The sequence below is a fragment of the Grampus griseus genome (assembly GCF_964374135.1).
Source record: "Grampus griseus genome assembly, chromosome: 7".
In the NCBI taxonomy this organism is placed as follows: domain Eukaryota; kingdom Metazoa; phylum Chordata; class Mammalia; order Artiodactyla; family Delphinidae; genus Grampus; species Grampus griseus.
The window spans coordinates 64,007,372-64,028,016 of NC_139001.1; the positions used below are offsets into that span (position 1 = coordinate 64,007,372).

General features: G+C 39.0%; 1 protein-coding gene across 9 annotated transcripts in view; it reads right to left on the reverse strand.

The window, feature by feature from the left end:
• Window positions 1-20,645, reverse strand: part of B3GALT1 (beta-1,3-galactosyltransferase 1) — a 107,435-nt gene that overhangs the window by 69,699 nt on the left and 17,091 nt on the right. For 4 of the 9 annotated variants that reach the window (XM_082657817.1, XM_082657818.1, XM_082657824.1 and 1 more), the window contains one exon: window positions 5,688-5,804. The exons of the other annotated variants lie outside the window; for them this stretch is intronic. Coding sequence is in view for 1 of the 4 variants with exons in the window: in XM_082657823.1 (XP_082513949.1) it covers window positions 5,688-5,706 (19 nt within the window). In the remaining 3 variants the exon portion in view is untranslated. The remainder of the gene's footprint in view (window positions 1-5,687; window positions 5,805-20,645) is intronic. 9 annotated transcript variants of the gene reach the window in all.

The following is a 20,645-nucleotide window of genomic DNA, read 5'->3' on the forward strand; positions in this document are numbered from 1 at the left end:
TTTTGTCCTACTGTGCTTGGAATACTGTGTGCTCTCCTTTTAAATATGCATGCATTTTACGTAGGCTTTCTAAATATTTCCACAATTCAGATAGTCATAATTTTCACTGTCACAGTTTATCATATTAAAGTTCCAAAGTTTGTTTCATCACTCCTAATTGTTGAGCATTTGGGTTGTTTCCAGTTATGTGCTATTACAAATAACGGGGTTATAAACATTTTTGAACAAGTAAGCTTAAAAGCTACTTTCTTTAGATAATTCTCCAAGGTGGGGAATACTAGCTCAAAGGTCATGATCATTTCATTTAGCTCTTGCAGTGCCTGAATGCTTTCTAAAAATAACATGCTAATTAGCAGTACGTGGACAACTCTATCCTTTTTTACCTCCATGAATGTTTATACTGTCATGAAAAAAAACGATGTGGCTTCAAAGCTCTGCAAAAGCAATAGGCTATGAACACTGTCTGCAACTAAGTGTGCCCACAGGACTCCTCAGAGGTGCATAAATCTCCTTGTGGTTGGCCACCAACCTGCCGGCCCAGTGACAGGGGCCACCGTGTATGCTACTCACTCAGCCTGTGCACTGGGTGCAGTTGAGCTGGCCTGCTGGAATTCAGTACTCTGGGGACAGCTTGGGGAACAGAGTCAGGGAGCAATAAGTTGGAGTTTGAGAAGGAAACAGGCTAGATAAGGTGGCTTGGAATTCTCCCATTAGTCCCAGCTTGGAATTCCTCACGCCATCTCTGTCATACCCATTTACTATTGGTGGTTACTCCCCAGGCCGACCCTCCCCTGTTGCCATGGCTAATGGTCATGTTATTTCTGCTCTATGCAATCACCAGCCCTGGCTTCTGCCAGAGGTTACTGGCCTGGAAAAACTGCTTTTAAATCAAATGAGATGGGGGGTGTCCTTAAGACAGAGGAAGTTAATGACCGCAGAAACTTTGCTGAATTTCATTTCACCTGCCTGCAGGACTTGGCATTTGAAACCAAGATTAGCTAGAAGGGAACATTGTTTCTTTGACCTGCCCTCCCGGGAATCTCTGGGGAGCTACCTAGACGGGATCAGAAGGTTTCTTCCCCCCATCTCCTCCACCTCATGCTAAGCAGTCACCTCACCCTTCCTTATTATTTGCTCTTAAAGGCATCAGCTCTGTTGGGGATAAGGAAATAAATTCCCAGCTAGCTTCATGGTAAGAAAATGTGTGGAAAATGATTAAACTTTTTTTTTTTCTTTCAGATTCCAGAAAAATAACTCCCACTCTGCTGGTGGAAGCACCGCATGGTGTCTCCGAGTCAGGCGTTAGGGGGAGGCGTGAAGGGAGTATGATGGCTCTCGCACCTCACTTGCCTCAAGGAAATAATAATGGCATGGACTCTCAGCTTCTACCATCTTTCCTCACCATGATCAGATGTAGTTAACACGAAGATACATAGAACAATATCCCCTGGTGGGCCACTAACATTTGGCATTGTTTTCCTCTGTGTAGTTGAGTTCAGTGATTAAACCTCATTGAAAAAGGTATTACATTTTTTGGACCCTCTTTATTCTTTCTAATCACTTTTCCTTTTCTTTCAAACTTTACTTGTTTCGTATGAGATTGGGGGGGGGGGCATAACAGAAGGCAGAAATAGTAACTTTAAAATTGTCTACCTTATTCCCCGTGAGTGCCGACCTGCAGCACACAGCCTGTTTCATGTTCTCTGCCAGCCACCACAAATCAAATGTCCCACCAGACTCTACGCCCATACATGAGGGAGAACTCTCCAGTAATCAAAAGAATCATATAGTCAGAAGCCCTATTATTTAATCTAAAATGTTTCTTTCTTGAATGTATTCTTGTTATTCTCTTTATTCTTACTAATAAGATAATTTCATTATCTTGTAAACATAGCTTTTGAAGGGACTTGGATAGATAATATAATTAGACTCACCTATTTAGGAAGGTTTCACAAATGATTCCAGCTTTTAGAAATTATATTTAGAAAAATACTTGCATACTTTTCTACTAAGAATCTTTTTTTTATATATATTGATTTTAGGTCTTTCTTATTTTCTGATATGGATTTAAAAAAATTTATTTAATTTAATTTATTTTTGGCTACACTGGGTCTTCGTTGCTGCACGGGCTCTCTCTAGTTGCGGCACGGGCTTTCTCTAGTTGCGGCGAACAGGGGCTACTCTTCATTGGGTTGCATGGTCTTCTCATTGCAGTGGCTTCTCTTGTTGCAGAGCACGGGCTCTAGGCGCATGGGCTTCAGTAGTTGCAGCATGTGGGGCTCAGCAGTTGTGGCGCACGGGCTTAGTTGCTCCGCGGCATGTGGGATCTTCCCGGACCAGGGCTTGAACCCATGTCCCCTGCATTGGCAGGCTGATTCTTAACTTCTGCACCAGGGAAGCCCTCTACTGAGAATCTTAAAGCACATACTCTGTTAAAATAACTTTCCTTCCAGGAGTCAGGAATGGCGTATAATTACTTATTTTATTTATGGAATAATTGAGATAACACACTACATTCACTCAGAGGAGGAGATTCTTTTATTGTGTTGTTGTTTTATCTAATATTGCAGTTCTCTGATTCTGAATGTGTATTTTTAATTTTTCTTAACTGGGGTGAAATTCACATAAGAGAAAATTAACCATTTTAAGTGAACAATGCAGTGGCATTCAGTACATTTGCCACGTTGTGCACCACCACCTCTACTAACTTCCAAAATCTTTTCATCATCACCCCAAAAAGAAACCCTGTACCCATTAAGCAGTCACTCTCCATGCTCCCCACCCTCCAGCCCTTGGAACCACCAAGAACTTTCTGTTTCTATGGATTTACCTATTCTAGAAATTACATATAAGTGGAATTATATGTGACCGTCTGTGTCTGGCTTCTTTCACTTAGCATAGTGATGTCAAGGTTGGTCCGTGTTGTAGCATGTATCAGTACTTCATTCCCATGTGTTTTTAACAGCATGCGACTCTAACACTTTCCAGTCTCTAGTGCTTTCAAGCTAACGTTGGCTTGAAAAATAAAAGCAAAGATAACAAATCCATGGGGTTATATTTCATATTCAACTTCTAGAAAGCCAAAGTATTGTGGAACACACAGATTTACCCAAGAACTGCAGGATGCCTCCCTCCACAACGAGGCATCCCCATTTATTGGGCCATTCCTAGTGTTACTGAAAGAAATGAATAGCCTATAGCCTGTTGGAGATCTTCAACTTTGAAATGCCTTTAAAAAAATTTTTTTTTATTTGAAAGAACTTTCTTCCATGGTCTTCAGCCGTGTGATTTACATACAAGAACATCACAGCTTTTGTAGTTAACTCTGAAAAGCCTTTCCCTGGTCCCTTTTGGTGCATTCTGTCAATGACCATAGAGTGACACCTCCACACTAACTCAGGCTGCCTGTCAGGTATGATAACACCTGCAGAGCTGAAATACAGTTGAAGTCCATCACTGAAACTTCAGCAGGGATCACTTCTCTGCTTTCAGAAAAGTGGCATTTTGGTAGTGGCAGGAAACAATTCCAGGGGACAGCTATGCTTCTAAAGTATAGCAATTTAGTCAATAAGTCAGGCTTTATCGACAAAGTGTGCATCTGTAAGAGTGTGTCAAGATGTACTAACAAAAAGATGTGAGAGTCCCTGGGAGCTTTATGGGCAGAGAACTACTGTGGGAATTGACTATTTATTGAAAGTGCTTAACAACAGACAGCTGTGTAGAGATGTCATCATAATAGATGTCTTCTCTTTGTGAGTTCTTACAATTTTAGTGGGCCTTTCAGAGTACAGAATGTCTGTCTTCCTTAGAGCACGATTACTAAAGTTGATCGTTGAAAGCAGAGCTCTCAACCTTTTCTATGCCAATACACATACAGGAAAAGATATTAGAGCAGCACATCGGGGTCAATGGTCAAAGCTGATCATGTCTGGAGATGACTGGACCAGGGGTTCTGGTCACTCCGGGCCCCATGAGCCATCCCTAGGGCTCAGCGTTCAGTATTGCAGCACACCAGCTTGGAGGCGCTGATCTAAATCATTGTGTGCAATGCAATATTATCCATAAACATTTGTCATTCGAGACTCTTCCGTCACAGGAAGTCTCTGTTTGCAAAAGCTGCTTTGCAAACTTGATTCTCTGTCTTGAGGTACTGTCTTGAATATGGTGGATGTAACACAGCAAAGATAAAAAATGAACTCTTGTGTGATGTTTTCTTGAGTCTCTTTGAAACTTCCTTGAGATCTGTGATCCATTCAGTGAGACAGACCTTGGCAGTTAGCCAGCAAATAATGGTCCTCACGTTCACATTGACATTTTGATATACATTTTAAAAAGCTGAATGTTTTTAGGATGTGTGATATTAAGAGGAAGGGATTACATATGTGGTAAATTCTTTTAATAGTTTTCCACAATTCTCTGAACAGATGGATCAAACTCTCTCATCCAGTGATTACTCTGAAATTAATAAGTTATGAGTTTGAGTGGCACTGTGAGAACAATACAATATGTGATGCTCTGGTTCTTACTGTTCTTTTTGACGGCTGTTTTCATAAACTGACATTCATATTTGGCCTTGCCTGCTGGGCACTGAACCACAGAGCCCGTGGACACATGAAATGACCAGTACCTACAAATTAGTGAGAGGCACTAATAGCTTCTCTGAGCGTGCATACCAAGGGATTTGTACTTCAACAGTCATTCTCGATGTAGTAGCTATGATCAATAAATACTAACCAACGGAAAAAAAGCATATTGATCAGGGCTAACTGCATCAGAAAAACAGGAAATCACTGTGGATATATTTTATGCAAGTCAGAGCCTTTCCACAATAGAAAGAAAATGGACCTATCACAGCAGGTAACTTAAAGAAATCTGTTGGTCTTAAAACATCTACCAACCTGAAATACTTCTACTACCTTCCTGATGAGTCTGCCATTCCCTTCTCATCATGCAAACCATTAAATTCTGATAATCTACACACGACAAGCAATTCCAAGTGGCTCCAAATGTCCTTCTTCTGCTACGTGGCCTGTTTAAAAAGACTGAAGAAATGTGTGGAGAGAAAGAGAAAAAAAAAAAAATAACCTGGACATTGTTGTCCAAATACTTCACCTATGTCTGGCATCTAGTTACATTCAATGAAGGGATGAAAAAAGTGAATGAATGAAAAAAGATGCATTTCTGCTTGGGTAAGTCCCTCTTAAGGCTCTTCTGGACTCTCAGGTGATAGTACACCTGCAGAGATCTAGCCTCCTCCCAATTCTGTGACCAAAATCTTTGCATTTGATGTCTTTGTTAATTGATAGGTGTCCCATCAGGAGATAAAGATGGGTGTAAGAATCAGCCCAGGTACCCTGACTTTCCAAGGAGGTACTAGGGAGTCGCTCTGACTGGCCCACCCCTCATTCTAGCAGAATGGGATAAGTCAGAGAAAATGGTTTGCTTTAACGTTTTAATCAATCCCTAAGAATTTCACTCCAAAGGATTTGCCACCCCTCCCATTTGTGCAGGTTGATACTCCTTTATAAGTTCTCTTTTCCTGTGAAAATGTGGTCCACAAGAAACCACAAGGTTCTGCTTATTGAAAGGACATAAATACATAAGTTACTTTCAATGCCAAAGTTGTCTCCAAATCCTAAGGAGGGAAAAAACAAAATATCGAAGTAGCTGTTGGGTCTCTATTTTACCTGCTAATGGAAGAAGCATAGAGACTCTTCTCTTTGTGTCCACTATACATAAAACTTAGTTCTGTGTTTCCACACAATTTATGCACTGATGAGGAAGAATGTTCAAGCACTTCAATCCTAGAGGAAAGGAAAAAAAGGACAGGAAGATGAAAAGTATAGGAGAGGAAAGGTCATAGGGAAACAGAAGAAGAAAATGGACATGGAGTTGATGGAAGGGAGAAGCAGGGAAAGGAAAAGGAGAAAAAAATGCAGAGGTGACAATAGAAGTAAAGTAGAACACAAGAGAGGTGAAGCAAGTAAATGGTGAACTGATTCAGAGTTAAGGAGGAAAAGCTGTTTCCTAGTTTATTATTCAACCACAAATGTACATCCACCAAACGTCTACACTTTTTGTCGTACCTAGCATTGGTATTCAAAACACATGGATTGGATGAACGGATATGTTACAGATCATCCCTAAATTCATGCTTGTTCTAGGCCGGTGGTTTTCAACTTCAGAACTATTGACAATTTGGGCTAGATAATTCTTTGTTGTGGGGACTGACTTGTGCATTGTAGGATGTTTAGCGGCATCTCTGGTCTCTAGCCACTACATGTTCCCAGTCAGTTGTGACAGAGGAAAATGTCTTCTGTCATTGCCAAGTATCCCCTGAGGGCAAAATCACCCCTGGTTGAGAACCATTGTTCTAGGCGTATGGACCCAATGGAGTAAATCCACTCAGTGCTTGAAATATACTTGGTAATTAATGACAATACACTGTTAGGGACATCAAGGTACAAATATGTCATATTGTTTTAATTGTTCTCAGGAGACTGTAAATGTCCTCCTTTGGAGGAATGCTATAACAATATCATAGGAGGTTTTGTTTTTCCTAAAGTGTTTAGTTGGTAGATACGATGATTCATAATGATCATTAGCAATTGGTATACTAATAAATGTCATCAAGTGTCATGTCCATATATGTAGTTTGTTTACTTGTTCATTTTACACCTCTGTTATTACAAAAACTCTATTATAAACTCTATTTTCCCCAAACTCTACTAAACAGTGGGATTATATATTTTTAGTTCCAAGTTAAATCTGGTATGTGCCTGATACTCAGAAAAATTCAATGTGATTTTAATTGTCTCTTACTCTTCTCTCCAGTAGTCACTGGGAAGTTACTACAATCTACTTTTACTCCATATGAGAAGATCATTACTTGATCTTAAAAAACAAAACAAACCAAAAACAAAACAAAAAAACCTTAGCACGTACACAGAGAAGAAACACATGTAAGTGGAGACCAGAACTGAAAGACAGAATTCTAAGCATTTTTTTTCAAAGACAAAACAAAGCCAAATAATACCAAACTCAAGGTGCACAATGGCAAGAGGAATTCAGAAAGTTTTTCTAAATGTTACTCCCAATTGTCTTATGATCTAAATCATATTTCTCACTGTAGACCCTCAGATGTTTAGAAAGCAGAAATTGAAGTTATACAATGTCCCATTTCACAGGCTAGGAAACCAAGGCAGGGAGCCGATGAAAATAAAATAGATTCTTGTGACATGTTTGTCAAAGAGTATGTCAGATACAGAGAAGCACTGCTGGTTAATCCACATCCAGGCTCTGAATCCAATTTCAACTAAGCTTATCGAGTGCCTTTGATGGGGTCATTGCTGCACCACCTCATTCACCTGTGTTCTCTAATTTACTGCTCAGAACACCGTGTGTCATCAGTTCTGTCATTCACACTTTAAAGAAGAGGAGACAGGTTTAGTAAGGTAATGTAATTTTCCCATGTTCAAGAAACTCAGTAAGTGTCAGAACTGGGATGTGGACGGGGTCTTCTAATTCCAAGGTTACGGATTTTCCTCTAAACCATGCTAATTTCCATGAAGGGATGGTTGGGGGAAAATGGGGTGGAATTTTCCCCACAAAACACCCCCTCACATGGCTTACATGGCCAGAATCCCTCATCTTTCACATCTATGTTCTAGTCATGTGAATGACATAATCCCTAAGATGGGAGAGAGAACATCCAGGTCTGGAGGTGCTGAGCATGACTACAAAAGTCAGAAACATCTCTGTGGAGGTGGGAAAGCATCCTAGATACCTGTGTGTGTGTGTGTGTGTGTGTGTGTGTGTGTGTGTGCCCATATTTACATAACCATCTCTTTGTACAGTTGCCTAACACATTTTCTGATGTTCTTTTTGTACTCTGGTTTCTTTCATTTGGTTACAGACCCCTGAAGGGTAAGGACTCTATTGATTGTTTCTCTTGGGTCTTTCGACCGTACCTAGAGCAGAGCTCTGCCTGTAATAAAAGCACATTTCCTATTATTGTCTGATTTATATAAGACATTGCTGGTTACACAAAGTAATCAGATGTGTAGAAATTGGTAATACACGTAGTGTTATTTCTTCATGTATTTGGGTATGGAAGCATCTCTCTTTAAGTTTCCTAAGATCCCTGTGAATACTATTAAATTAAATAAAAAAATCCAATGTTGCATAATCTTATTTATAGTCTAAACAGCAGGAAACTTGGGGAATGCTCGAAATACACTATTTAAAAATTCCTTTTGTTAAACAGTGCTTTAACCAGAGTTAAAATCACTCACTAGGAGAGGAGCCCTTAAAAATTATAAAATAATCGTGCTTAATACTGTATCTCACAGTCTTCCTTTGAAATTGATTATCCTCCTACTTTCATGTTTTGGTAATCTTATATTCCATGTCACTCATTTATATAATGCTGGGGTCTCATGAGCTAATTAAAAATAATTATTTTCCAAGTATATGTGTTATAAGTTGAGGGTACAAAATCCAGAAATTATAGAAAAGTGTAAGAAAGAAAAGAGTATCATCTATAGCTCAGGGATAACCACTATATCTCTGGTTTTGGATGGTCTGCCTTTGAGTCTGGTTTCCATATACACATGCATATACAACCCCTCTCCCCTCCCCCACGTGTATATGTGTGTGTGTGTGTGTGTGTGTGTGTGTGTCTTTGTCTCTCTCTATGTGTGTATACTTTAAAAAGTAAACTGGAATTATACTCTTTACAGTTTATATATGTATATATTTTGTTGTTGTTGTTGTTGTTGTTGTTTGTTTTTGTTTTTTTTTTGCGGTACGCGGGCCTCTCACTGTTGTGGCCTCTCCCATTGCGGAGCACAGGCTCCGGACGCGCAGGCCCAGCGGCCATGGCTCACGGGCCCAGCCGCTCCGCGGCATGTGGGATCCTCCCGGACCGGGGCACGAACCCGTGTCCCCTGCATCGGCAGGCGGGCTCCCAACCACTGTGCCACCAGGGAAGCCCAACAGTTTATATTTTTATGTAACATTATATTATGAGCGTTTCATCATTTTTTGTAAACACACCTTTTACTGGATAGAAAATGTGCCATCATTTGTATATAGTATAATTTAACTAATTTCATACTGTGAACATTTAACTGGCTTAAAATTTTTGTCTCAAATAACAGCATAAAGAATTTCCTTATTCCCAAATCTTTATCTGCATTTATATTTATTTTCCTTCTTATAGAGTTCTAGAACTCACATTATTGGTTAAAAAGGCAGAATCATTAGGTTTTCCAGGAAGGTTATATTTCCTACTACAAATTGCACATGGGAAGGATTACCTAAAGTAACCTCATCAGCATTAAACAGTATCATTTAAAAATTAGTGCTTCGCAGGGAGATCAGCTCGGTGCTTTGTGACCGCTGGGAGGGGTGGGATAGGGAGGGTGGGAGGGAGGGAGATGCAAGCGGGAAGAGATATGGGAACATATGTATATATATAACTGATTCATTTTGTTGTGAAGCTGAAACTAACATACCATTCTAAAGCAATTATACTCCAATAAAGAAAAAAAAAAAGAAAATACAGGTAAAATTGACATATCTCTGTCAATGTCAATAAGAAAAAAATATAAGGTAAGCACAAATAAATAATATTTTGAGTTGAAAAAAAGTCGTATCTATAGATGTCGCACAGAAAAAAAAAATAAAAAAAAATTAGTGCTTCTGCTCTGAGAGGCAAATGATAATATCCTATTGCTACTTTAATTTGCATTCTTTTGATTGTTAGTGAGTTTGATTTTTAATAAGTTTATTAATGTAATTAAGCAAACCCAGTTCATTAGCTTCAGTTCAAGTTTTAAGAATAAACACAGGGGAGCTACAGAAGCAAATATCGAAAGGATAATGGTTTCTCCGTTTTCATATAGAAAAATAAAACTCTGGGAATGACAATGGCAAGGAAAATCATTCTTCAATCTTTTCAGTAATATTCTCATTTTGATAGATGCTTGCTGGGATCAAGGTATAAGAAAGGTAGGGGACTTTGGCTCTTTAATCCATGTTTATTGTAATGTTAACAGTAAATATTCAAATGATTGTTAGAAAATTTGAACATACTAGGTCACATAGTTGGTTGACTGTAACGTGGGATTCTTGAACGAATAAGAAATTACTTTTTCAGTGATTTTATTATCACCTGCTTAACAGCCACATGATGGTTCAACAAATAAACAAATGAACACAAAGTTATGAAAAAATGTCCTGTAAGTCGAGGCATAAACAATAGCCTTTCAATAGTTGAAAAAATGGGACACCATTTCAATTTCAATCGGAAGCACGGATCTTTAAGTTGAGTATTCAGAATAGCTAGCTATCAGTTTAACCTTTCAATACGCTGATGAGCCATACTTCCAGGCGTGGGTTTGGACCTTTTTAGGTCAGAAGCATAAACCTCCTCCAGATTAGTAGATTGGCAAGAATAAACGACCACTTGGACTTGGTTATGGTTTCCCCCTAGTTGTTTTACTTTGGAATCAGCTAATAAGTATGCAAAAGAGTGATGAAAAATCAAAAAAATATATATGATTGGATGTGGTTCCCACTGCCTTTGAAATTCTTTCCAGAAATCCTGAAGTACAGTAGTTTAGCAGCCTATGTGGAGCGAGAAATCTGCCAAAGGAGTCTGGAATCTTGTGCTCCCTGAATTTTGTAACTTTCACTTAGGGAAGTTCATGTAGAATTGGAGAGTCCGACTGCTACCATATAGGCAATGTCTTGCTTTTCTGCAGTTAATTTCTTCCTCCTATTTTTCACTTATCATTTGGCCTATATAAGGCCCCAAACCTAACATATGTCTGCTGCTTGTGACTTCTATTATTTCATGCATCTTTTATGCAGTTCTTTGCAGAGCTGATCTAGTTTATAGTAAACCATTTTAAAGTGCCAGTCATGGAGACATATCCATGAGCTATAAATTTAATATCATGAAAATGCATAGTAAATTAGGGCAAGGTAAGTTTGATACTAATGTTTTCCTTAAAAATATATATATGTACCATAAATACATATATGCAAATATTATATATTTGTGTTTATACCTTCAAACATAATATATACAGTATCAAAAGTTGCTTCTAAGTGATCTTGTTCTAAAATTCATTCTAAGTGGGTAAAGTTATTGCTCTATGAGCTAAAATTTGTAAATAGATGAATTCATTAATTGATTTGTTCATCCTAAAAATATTTACTGAGTTAAAATTTGCCAACTGCCACATTCATTCACTCATTCATTCATTCATTCATACCTCAACCCAACAATCATTAATTGATTCTCTCCTTAAATCAATGCACTATACCACAGTGAATAGGATATTGTCCTTTCACTAAGAAACTCAGAGGAATTTTTGCTAAAAATGATAGTAGAGGCTCCATATTGTCTCTGCCTAAGGGGTTAAGGCAATGTTTTCTTTTGGCTGGGGAAATTCTGCATTTAGGAAATTAGGAAACATTTGGACAGCTCTATTAAATGATAATTACCTCTTGACAGATATTGATAAAATTTAATCAGTAACACTGAATACGTTTAGATGAGTTTGAGAAGAGTAACATACTTGGTATGATATGCATTTGTAAGTGCTAAAATGTTTAGGATATTAATAAGGAAACATAAAACTAGAGTGACCTTTAATCTTGTAATTGCAAATGGAAATACATATGCGCCTAATCAAAAGGCCTTGTGCTGCGTATCTAAAAGTTAGGTACATTCCTGATTCACTGGGTCTTCAAAATTGAGATTCTATGTCTTAGAGAGCATTTCTATCCATACTTCCACAAGTTGTAAGCCATGCAGGATAAGGTGATAATGGATAGCAGTTAAAAAGAGGCTTTCCAGTTACACAGACTTGAGTTCAAATGCTGAGTTAGTCATTTATTAGTGTGACCTAGGGCAGATATTTAACCTCAGCCTGCAATTTCCTTGTTCATAAAATAATAGCCATTTCACAGTGTTCTTATAATAATTAAATGAGATAATGTACAAAAAGCTTCAGTGACACTTCCTGGCATTGAGCAAATGCTTAAGGCATAGCACTATTATTAGACAAAATGTCATCATGATTTTCTTTTCAGGTCAACTCTCAAAGTAACCAATTTCAAGAGCACCTAAAGATATTGTGTTGGTCTGTGCTTTTAAACTAACTAATCTGGGGGCTTACTTTGTAGCCTGCCAATCAAGCAAAATGATTCTGATTATCCAGTTTACCAACCTAATATCTGGGACTAGAAACTATGCTAGCCTTTTTGATCCCCTCAGTCATCCACTAATGAGCGATTTTACATAGAAAAATCCTTTTAGTTTAATAAAGAGTTGAGATATTAATAAAAGGTAGCATAACTTACATGCACTAAGTTATTGGTAATGATCTGATAAGCAAATCCTAAGCAGAACCATTTTTCTCCCATTTGTATTTAATTATTAGTTAACTTATGGATTGCCAGGTGCTGATTAAAACTGCCCAGCCAAATTCCAAACATGAGTGAGACGGGGACTCTCCCATGAATGCTACACTCCTGGGTTTTCCTTCTGACTACTCCCCATTTAAACGTGGCCCCTTTTCATTCCCTCTACTTGTGTACAGTAAAAGAGTTATTCTAAGAAAACCTGTTGAAAATGGCCACGTGGAACCATCTTAGTCATCTTTGCTAAAAAATCATGCGTACATGAAAGAATATATTCAAACTGCAGATGTGGAATATATTGATTCATAGCATGTTGGAGATTTCAGTTATTCGGAACCAGAGCTATTTGACTGTAAACAGAGACATATTTAGGACTGGATGGAAAAAGAAAAAAGGGAGAAAATAACTTTTTATGGAGTTTCCAGTACATGCCACGTACTACGAAGACACTTTCATATGTTACCACACTTAATTCTCACAAAGACCTTGGAATGCATTATCAGTCCATTTTTTTTTTTTTTTTTTTTTTGCGGTATGCGGGCCTCTCACTGTTGTGGCCTCTCCCGTTGCGGAGCACAGGCTCCGGACACGCAGGCTCAGCGGCCATGGCTCACCGGCCCAGCTGCTCCGCGGCCTGTGGGATCTTCCCGGACTGGGGCACGAACCCGTGTCCCCTGCATTGGCAGGCGGGCTCTCAACCACTGCGCCACCAGGGACGCCCATCAGTCCATATTTTTAAGTCAGAAAACTCATCACAGAGAACTAAAGTAAATTCTTTCCCAAGATCATGGAGCCAGAAAGGCATGGGGCTGTAATTTGAACTTAGAACTGATTGAAAGTCTATCCTTCCTGTACTACACAATGCTGAGATAATAGGTTTGCTTCTCCAAGAGGATATATCAGTTCTTAATAAGTGTTTATTGGACACCTAGCTGCTGACAAGGATGGGGTTAGGGTGAGGCACAGTGATGTCACTGGGAGATGTAGCCTTTGACTCAAGGAGCTAAAAATCTAATTGGGCATTTAAAAATTTCTCTGACATCTTAAAATTTCTATGTCCATTTACAATACTCAGAAATCACAGAGTACTTAATGGCCTAATTAAAAGGGGCACTGATATAAAAAATGATACACTTTTTAGTTTAAAACGTAATAGAAAATCTTTGTGACCTTGGATTAGGTAAAGATTTCTTAGATTTAGTACTAATAGCATGATCAATGAAAGACAAAAGCTGATAAATTGGATTTTATCAAGATAAAATTTTTGCTCTGAGAAAGACACTAAGAGGATGAAAAGACCAGCCATACATGGGGAGAAAACATCTCCAAACCACAAACCTAACAAACAACTGATATCCAGAATATCTAAAGAACTCTCAAAACTCAACAATAAACAACTCAATTAAAAAATGAACAAAAGATTTGAATGGACATTTGGCTAAAGAGGATATACAAATGGAAAATAAGTACATGAAAAAATACATAATCTCATTAGTCTTTAGGGAAATGCAAATTAAACCCACCATGAGATATCATTGTATCCCTATTAGAATGGCTAAAATAAAAACTAAACTAAACAAACAAGTAAAAAAAAAAAAAAAAAAAGGCTGACAATACCATGTGCAAAGGAGGATGTAGATCAAGTGGAACTTTCATGAACTGCTGGTGTAAAAGCCAAATCGTACAGCCATTCTGCAAAACAGTTCAGCAGTTTCCCACAAAGGTAAACATATACTTGTCATATGACCCCCAAAATTCTACTCCTAGGTATTTCAGATGAAATGAAAATCCATGTTCACACAAAACCCTGAATGTACTGCTCATATTTGCCCAAATCTGGCAACAACCCAATGTCCCTCAGCTGAGGAATAGATGAACTGTGGTACATCCATATAGTGGAATACTACTCAGCAATACAAAGGAATAAGCTATGGATACATGCAAGAACATCTGTCTATCTATCATATATACTGCATTTGAATGAACCTCAAATGCATTATGGTAAGCAAAAGAAGACGGACTCAAAGGCTGTATACTGTATGATTCCACTCATGCAGTATTCTGGAAATGACAAAACTACAGAGAATAATTCTGTTCTCTATTAAGGATGGGGAACGAGTTCAACTACAAAGGGGTGGCATAATGGGGGTAGAATGATGGAACTATTCTGTATCTTAATCGTGGTGGTGGTTATATGACTCTGCGTTTGTCAAAACTCATAAAAATATATGCCAGAGAGTGAATCTTACTGCATATAACGTTTTAAAAGATGAAAATTAAATTCAAAACAGAGAAAAAAGAAGGCACTGAGATTTAGGAAATTCAGCAACCGATTCTATTCTTTCTTACTTAGTCTTGGAGGAGAGCGGAAGGTACCTGCAGGGGCTGGGGTCTCGATCTAGACTTATTTCTTGAAGTATATCACATCTGTACTCTCCAGGATTTGTGCAGCCTAAAGTGACAATTTACAAGGTCTTGGAGCTCAGAGGCTTTTTTTTTGCCTCTACTGGGGCTGGCCTGGGATCCCCAGAGCTGCTAGACTGCCTATCCAACGGGCACACCCTCAGGAGAATCCAACTAACTCAGTGCAATTCCAAATACAATTTTTTTCTCTACTGCCACCTAGCTCTTTAAAGATAGAGTCAACAGAAAAAGTTCTTATATTAGCTAATCCTTTGAAGGTGAGAAAATTAGGCAATTCTGGAAGTATATTACCTTTCTAAGCTGACTAGGGTCCTGTTAAGCAACAATTTCCTAAATGGAATAGCAAATGTAACAAGACTCTAATTTATGATCAAGGCATTAGTAAAAGCAAATAGGATCCAAAGGCACCTTGGCTATTGTTAGAATCTCCACACAATCACTATCAACTACTTCCAAACGTTGCAATTTCCAAATGTCTCTCATATACCTCACGTAACCTTAAGTGCATTTTAAAAGCAGGGAAATTTCAGGTGTCTGGGAGAGTTGCTGGTGACAACACTAAGAAAAAGATGCATTTTATGAATTTATCAGAGGCAAATATCTACCATACACACTGGGAAAAACCTTTATTTTTCCAGGTGTCAGCTTGAGTATCTAACATTTTAATTTATGTTCTGATATCTTTGAGAATAAACGTGTTCCTGTCATCAAAATAATTGCCTTTCCTATGAGTGGAATTTGTAATCGCACCATCATTCCATATCCTCTAACCTAGAGTGGACATGCCACGCAAGTTAGTAGGTTTTCATCAGAGGGTAACGTCGTAAATCCTGAGTGGGGAGGTCCTTTGCCCACCAGTTTTCAGACCATGATGACGATTTCATTTAAGGAAAACAAAACAAAACAAAACAAAACAAAACACCTCCAACCAGATGCAAAGAAACCCAATCCTACTATTCAGAATAAAGATTTTGGTTTCTGGAAGACATGGAGTGAATATATTACTACAGTGTCTACAAGTTTCTTCATATATTTAACAAAGACCTTCCTCGTTAGAGCCATAAAGATTAATAAACTTCTCTCATACAAAAAAGTATCTTTTGAAAAGATACTTTAAATGAAATTTACCTAATTAAGGCCACCTTTAAGTGAATTGTTCATTTTTCTCCTTAACCTGGCAAGTTAGCAGGTATCTAAAGAGACAGCCCAAACGACTATAATATCCCTACTTGCTTTTTCTGGTCTTTGTAAAGCTCAGACTACCAAGGCTTCCCTTGGGGACACCCAAGCAGTCAGTCCACCAGCATGGATCAAGATATGTGTAGAGGGCTTCCCTGGTGGCGCAGTGGTTGAGAGTCCGCCTGCCGATGCAGGGGACACGGGTTCGTGCCCCGGTCCAGGAAGATCCCACATGCCACAGAGCGGCTGGGCCCGTGAGCCATGGCCACTGAGCCTGCGCGTCCGGAGCCTGTGCTCCGCAACGGGAGAGGCCACAACAGTGAGAGGTCCACGTACCGCAAAAAAAAAAAAAAAAAAAAAAGATCTGTGTAGAAAGCCATTACTTATTTTCATATATTCATGTTCTAATAAATCTGGGGCTGAAGGAAAGCAATACGGGGAGTCTTTCCTTATTTGCATTCATTATTTGCTTTGTTATGTTTTGGTCCCTTCAGCTAATTTGGAATGAATCAAGGAATAATTATTTCTCTTTTTTTTTTCTCAAGAGTATGTTTTTCTAGGAATAGAATTATAAAATACATTAAACTCTCAAAATATGTTCATTTGACATATTTATAAAAGCATATTCAAGATGCATAAATAAAAATGAATGCTTTTTTTGTATTTATGCCAACCTAATTTAGGCCTTTATAAAACAATAACAGGGTAGGATTATTTCTGAGACTAACCCAATCATGTCTTTGGGTTTCACTATGCATCTGCATGCGCATGCCTGGGTATGCACTTCCTTCTCAGCTGTGCAGGCAACTGCTACCCAATATTTTAATATTATTAATAACTCTAGTGAAAAGTATCAACTATACTGTAGAATTAAAAGGGAAAATGAGAAGCCAACTTTGAAGTATTATAATCTATTTAGGATTAATTTATGAATATAATAATGGGGACTAATTCTGGTACCCCAATGAAGATTTGGAATTCAGTGACTTAAATGAACCAGAGGAGTTTTGCGAAGGAAAGGGGCACTGGACATTTAATGTAGACTACAAGGCTATTTGGAGCTCTTACACCTAAAAAAGGAAACTTTTCCCTTGCTGTTGAAAACTGAGGTAATTGTACGTATAAATGCAAAGTATCTCTTCTCATAACACTTAAAAATTGAGTCTTTTATATTCTATAACTTTTTTTTTTTTTTTTTTGCGGTACGCGGGCCTCTCACTGCTGTGGCCTCTCCCGTTGCGGAGCACAGGCTCCGGACGCACAGCCTCAGCGGCCACAGCTCACGGGCCCAGCCGCTCCGCGGCATGTGGGATCTTCCCAGACTGGGGCACGAACCCATGTCCCTTGCATCGGCAGGCGGACTCTCAACCACTGTGCCACCAGGGAAGCCCCTATTCTATAACTTTTAAGCTAGAGTGATTTCATTTCAAAAGCATCTCTTCCACTTCCATGTAAATGACTCTTGGCTGCGTTCTATCCCAAACCTTTGGTCTTGTATGAAAACTCATCAGGACTTTGTCTTCAAGGATGTGCTTGCAGCTCATATTTTCCTTTGTTACTCTTAACACTGTTTAGTACCTTTCTTTAGGGGCTAGAGACGAATCCAGTGATCAAAAGCCTTTCTTTCTTTTCTTTTTTTTTTTTCCATTAACACAAATACACTAGCTTCTATTTTCATACCTGAATAGTTTACTAGAGTTCTCAAAATGCCTCTGTTGGACATAGACTATTGAGAAGGAAGAACAGATCATAATTTGGCTTCTCTCTTGTCTCAACAGATGCTGTCTACTTTGTTTAAAACATGCAGCTGTTATGTACATTCCAAAATGTTTACTTACTTTTTTATTGATAAGCTTATTAAACCAAAGTTGTTCCTTTATGCCCTTCCTATCACTAGTAATAGAAAAAGGCAACCAAAAGTAGAAAGAAGATATTAGTTTCCCCAATCTTTACTTTTATGAATATTTTCAGCATTTATTTTATATTTCAAGACAAGAGTCTGTAGGGTTGTCCACGTATGATATTTTCATAATATCTAGTATCATTCTGTATACATCCTAGGTACTTGATAAGTGTTTTTAATTGTTTTAACCATAAATGCAGAATAATTATTATGAAATCTAGAGATCACTTACAGAACATATAGTAGTACTTTCTACGAAGAAAAAATGCATTTTATTAACAGATGTAATTTTACTACATGGCTGATGAGTTTCAGGTTTATTCTTGCCCTCTGGGCAAGAATGATAGCAACTGATTTAAAATCACAGCTCCAAGAGTTCCTTCTGTACTACAAAGCAAGCATTTTGGGGGCAAAAGATGAGTTTTTACAGAAGAAAGAATTTTCCCTTTGGGATCTTACTGGTTTTCTCACTATTTCAATCTTAAGTTAGCTAAATTGAGCCACTTCCGAAATCCTTCACACCAAATGCTCAACCTAAGTTCCTCTCTTGCCTCTCAAGGAAAATGTGGTGGAGTTCATTCTTCACAAAGGAGCCTGGACACATCCCACACTCTACTTGTGAAGGGGCATCAGCCCAATCAGCACATAAATCATTTAGCAAGAAATAGCTGTCTTATTAAATTTAACCTCTTCATTAGGTTTTTTTCAGTTCAGACTTCCTTTATATTCGCAAAGCCATTTCTTTCTTTAAAAATGTCTTAAGACTCCTAGGGCATTGGGTTGACCTGAGAGGCAGAAGAAGTGGCCTGCTCCAGAGGAAAAAGATCCATTTTCATTCCTTTGGAAATTTCTGAAGTTATAATCTCAGCATTGTCAAGGGGATGGTACATTTCCTCTCAAAAGATAATTGCAACTACAAAGGAATGGAGTGGAAGAAGGAATTGTTCTCATCTCAAATGCCATATTCATGATCTAGTAATGTGAATTTCATGTACTGATAAGTATTGATACTGTTTTAATGGATTTACATGAAGATATTTTAAATCATAATTTTCATTTCAATTAAATATCAAGTGACATGTTATGCTAAGAACTGTAGAGAATAAAAATAAAACATTTTGGGGGCTTCCCTGGGGGCAAAGTGGTTAAGAATCCACCTGCCAGTGCAGGGGACACGGATTCAGCTCTGGTCCAGGAAGATCCCACATGCTGTGGAGCAACTAAGCCTGTGCGCCACAACTACTAAGCCTGCGCTCTAGAGCCTGTGAGCCACAACTACTGAGCCCATGTGCCACAACAACAGAAGCCTTCATGCCGCTGAGATTGGTTCAAGATGGCAGAGTAGAAGGACATGCTCTCACTCCCTCTTGCGAGAGCACTGGAATCACAACTAACTGCTGAACAATCATCGACAGGAAGACACTGGAACTCATCAAAAAAGATACCCCACAAAGGAGAAGCCACAATGAGATGGTAGGAGGGGCGCAATCACAATAAAATCAAATCCCATAACTGCTGGGTGGTGACTCACAAACTGGAGAACACTTATACCACAGAAGTCCACCCACTGGAGTGAAGGTTCTGAGCCCCACATCAGGCTTCCCAACCTGGGGGTCCAGCAACGGGAGGAGGAATTCCTAGAGAATCAGACTTTGAAGGCTAGTGGGATTTGATTGCAGGACTTTGACAGGACTGGGGGAAACAGAGATTCCACTCTTGGAGGGCACACACGAAGTAGTGTGCGCACCGGGACCCAGGGGAAGGAGCAGTGACCCCATAGGAGACAGGCCTACGTGCTAGTGTTGGAGGGTCTCCTGCAGAGGCGGGGGGTGGTTGTGGCTCACCGTGGGGACAAGGACACTGGCAGCAGAAGTTCTGGGAAGTACTCCTTGGTGTGAACCCTACCAGAGTTCGCCATTAGCCCCACCAAAGATCCGGGAAGGCTCCAGTGTTGGGTCACCTCAGGCCAAACAACCAACAGGGAAGGAACCCAGCCCCACCCATCAGCAGGCAAACAAAGTTTTACTTAGCTCTGCCCACCAGAACAACACCCAGCTCTACCCACCACCAGTCCCTCCCATCAGAAAACTTGCACAAGCCTCTTAGATAGCCTCTTCTACCAGAGGGCAGACAGCAGAAGCAAGAAGAACTACAATCCTGTAGGCTATGGAACAAAAACCACATTCACAGAAAGACAGACCAGATGAAAAGGTAGAGGGCTATGTACGAGATGAAGGAAAAAGATAAAACCCCAGAAAAACAACTAAATGAATTGTAGATCGGCAACCTTCCAGAAAAAGAATTCAGAAAAATGAGAGTGAAGATGATCCAGGACCTCAGAAAAAGAATGGAGGCAAAGATCGAGAAGATGCAAGAAATGTCTAACAAATACCTAGAAGAATTAAAGAACAAATAAACAGAGATGAACAATACAATAACTGAAATGAAAAATACACTAGAAGCAATCAACAGCAGAATAACTGAGGCAGAAGAACGGATAAGTGACCTGGAAGACAGAATGGCGGAGTTCACTGCTGTGGAACAGAATAAAGAAAAAAGAATGAAAAGAAATGAAGACAGCCTAAGAGACCTCTGGGACAATGTTAAATGCAACAACATTCACATTATATGGGTCCCAGAAGGAGAAGAGAGAGAGAAACGACCCGAGAAAATATTCGAAGAGATTATAGTTGAAAACTTC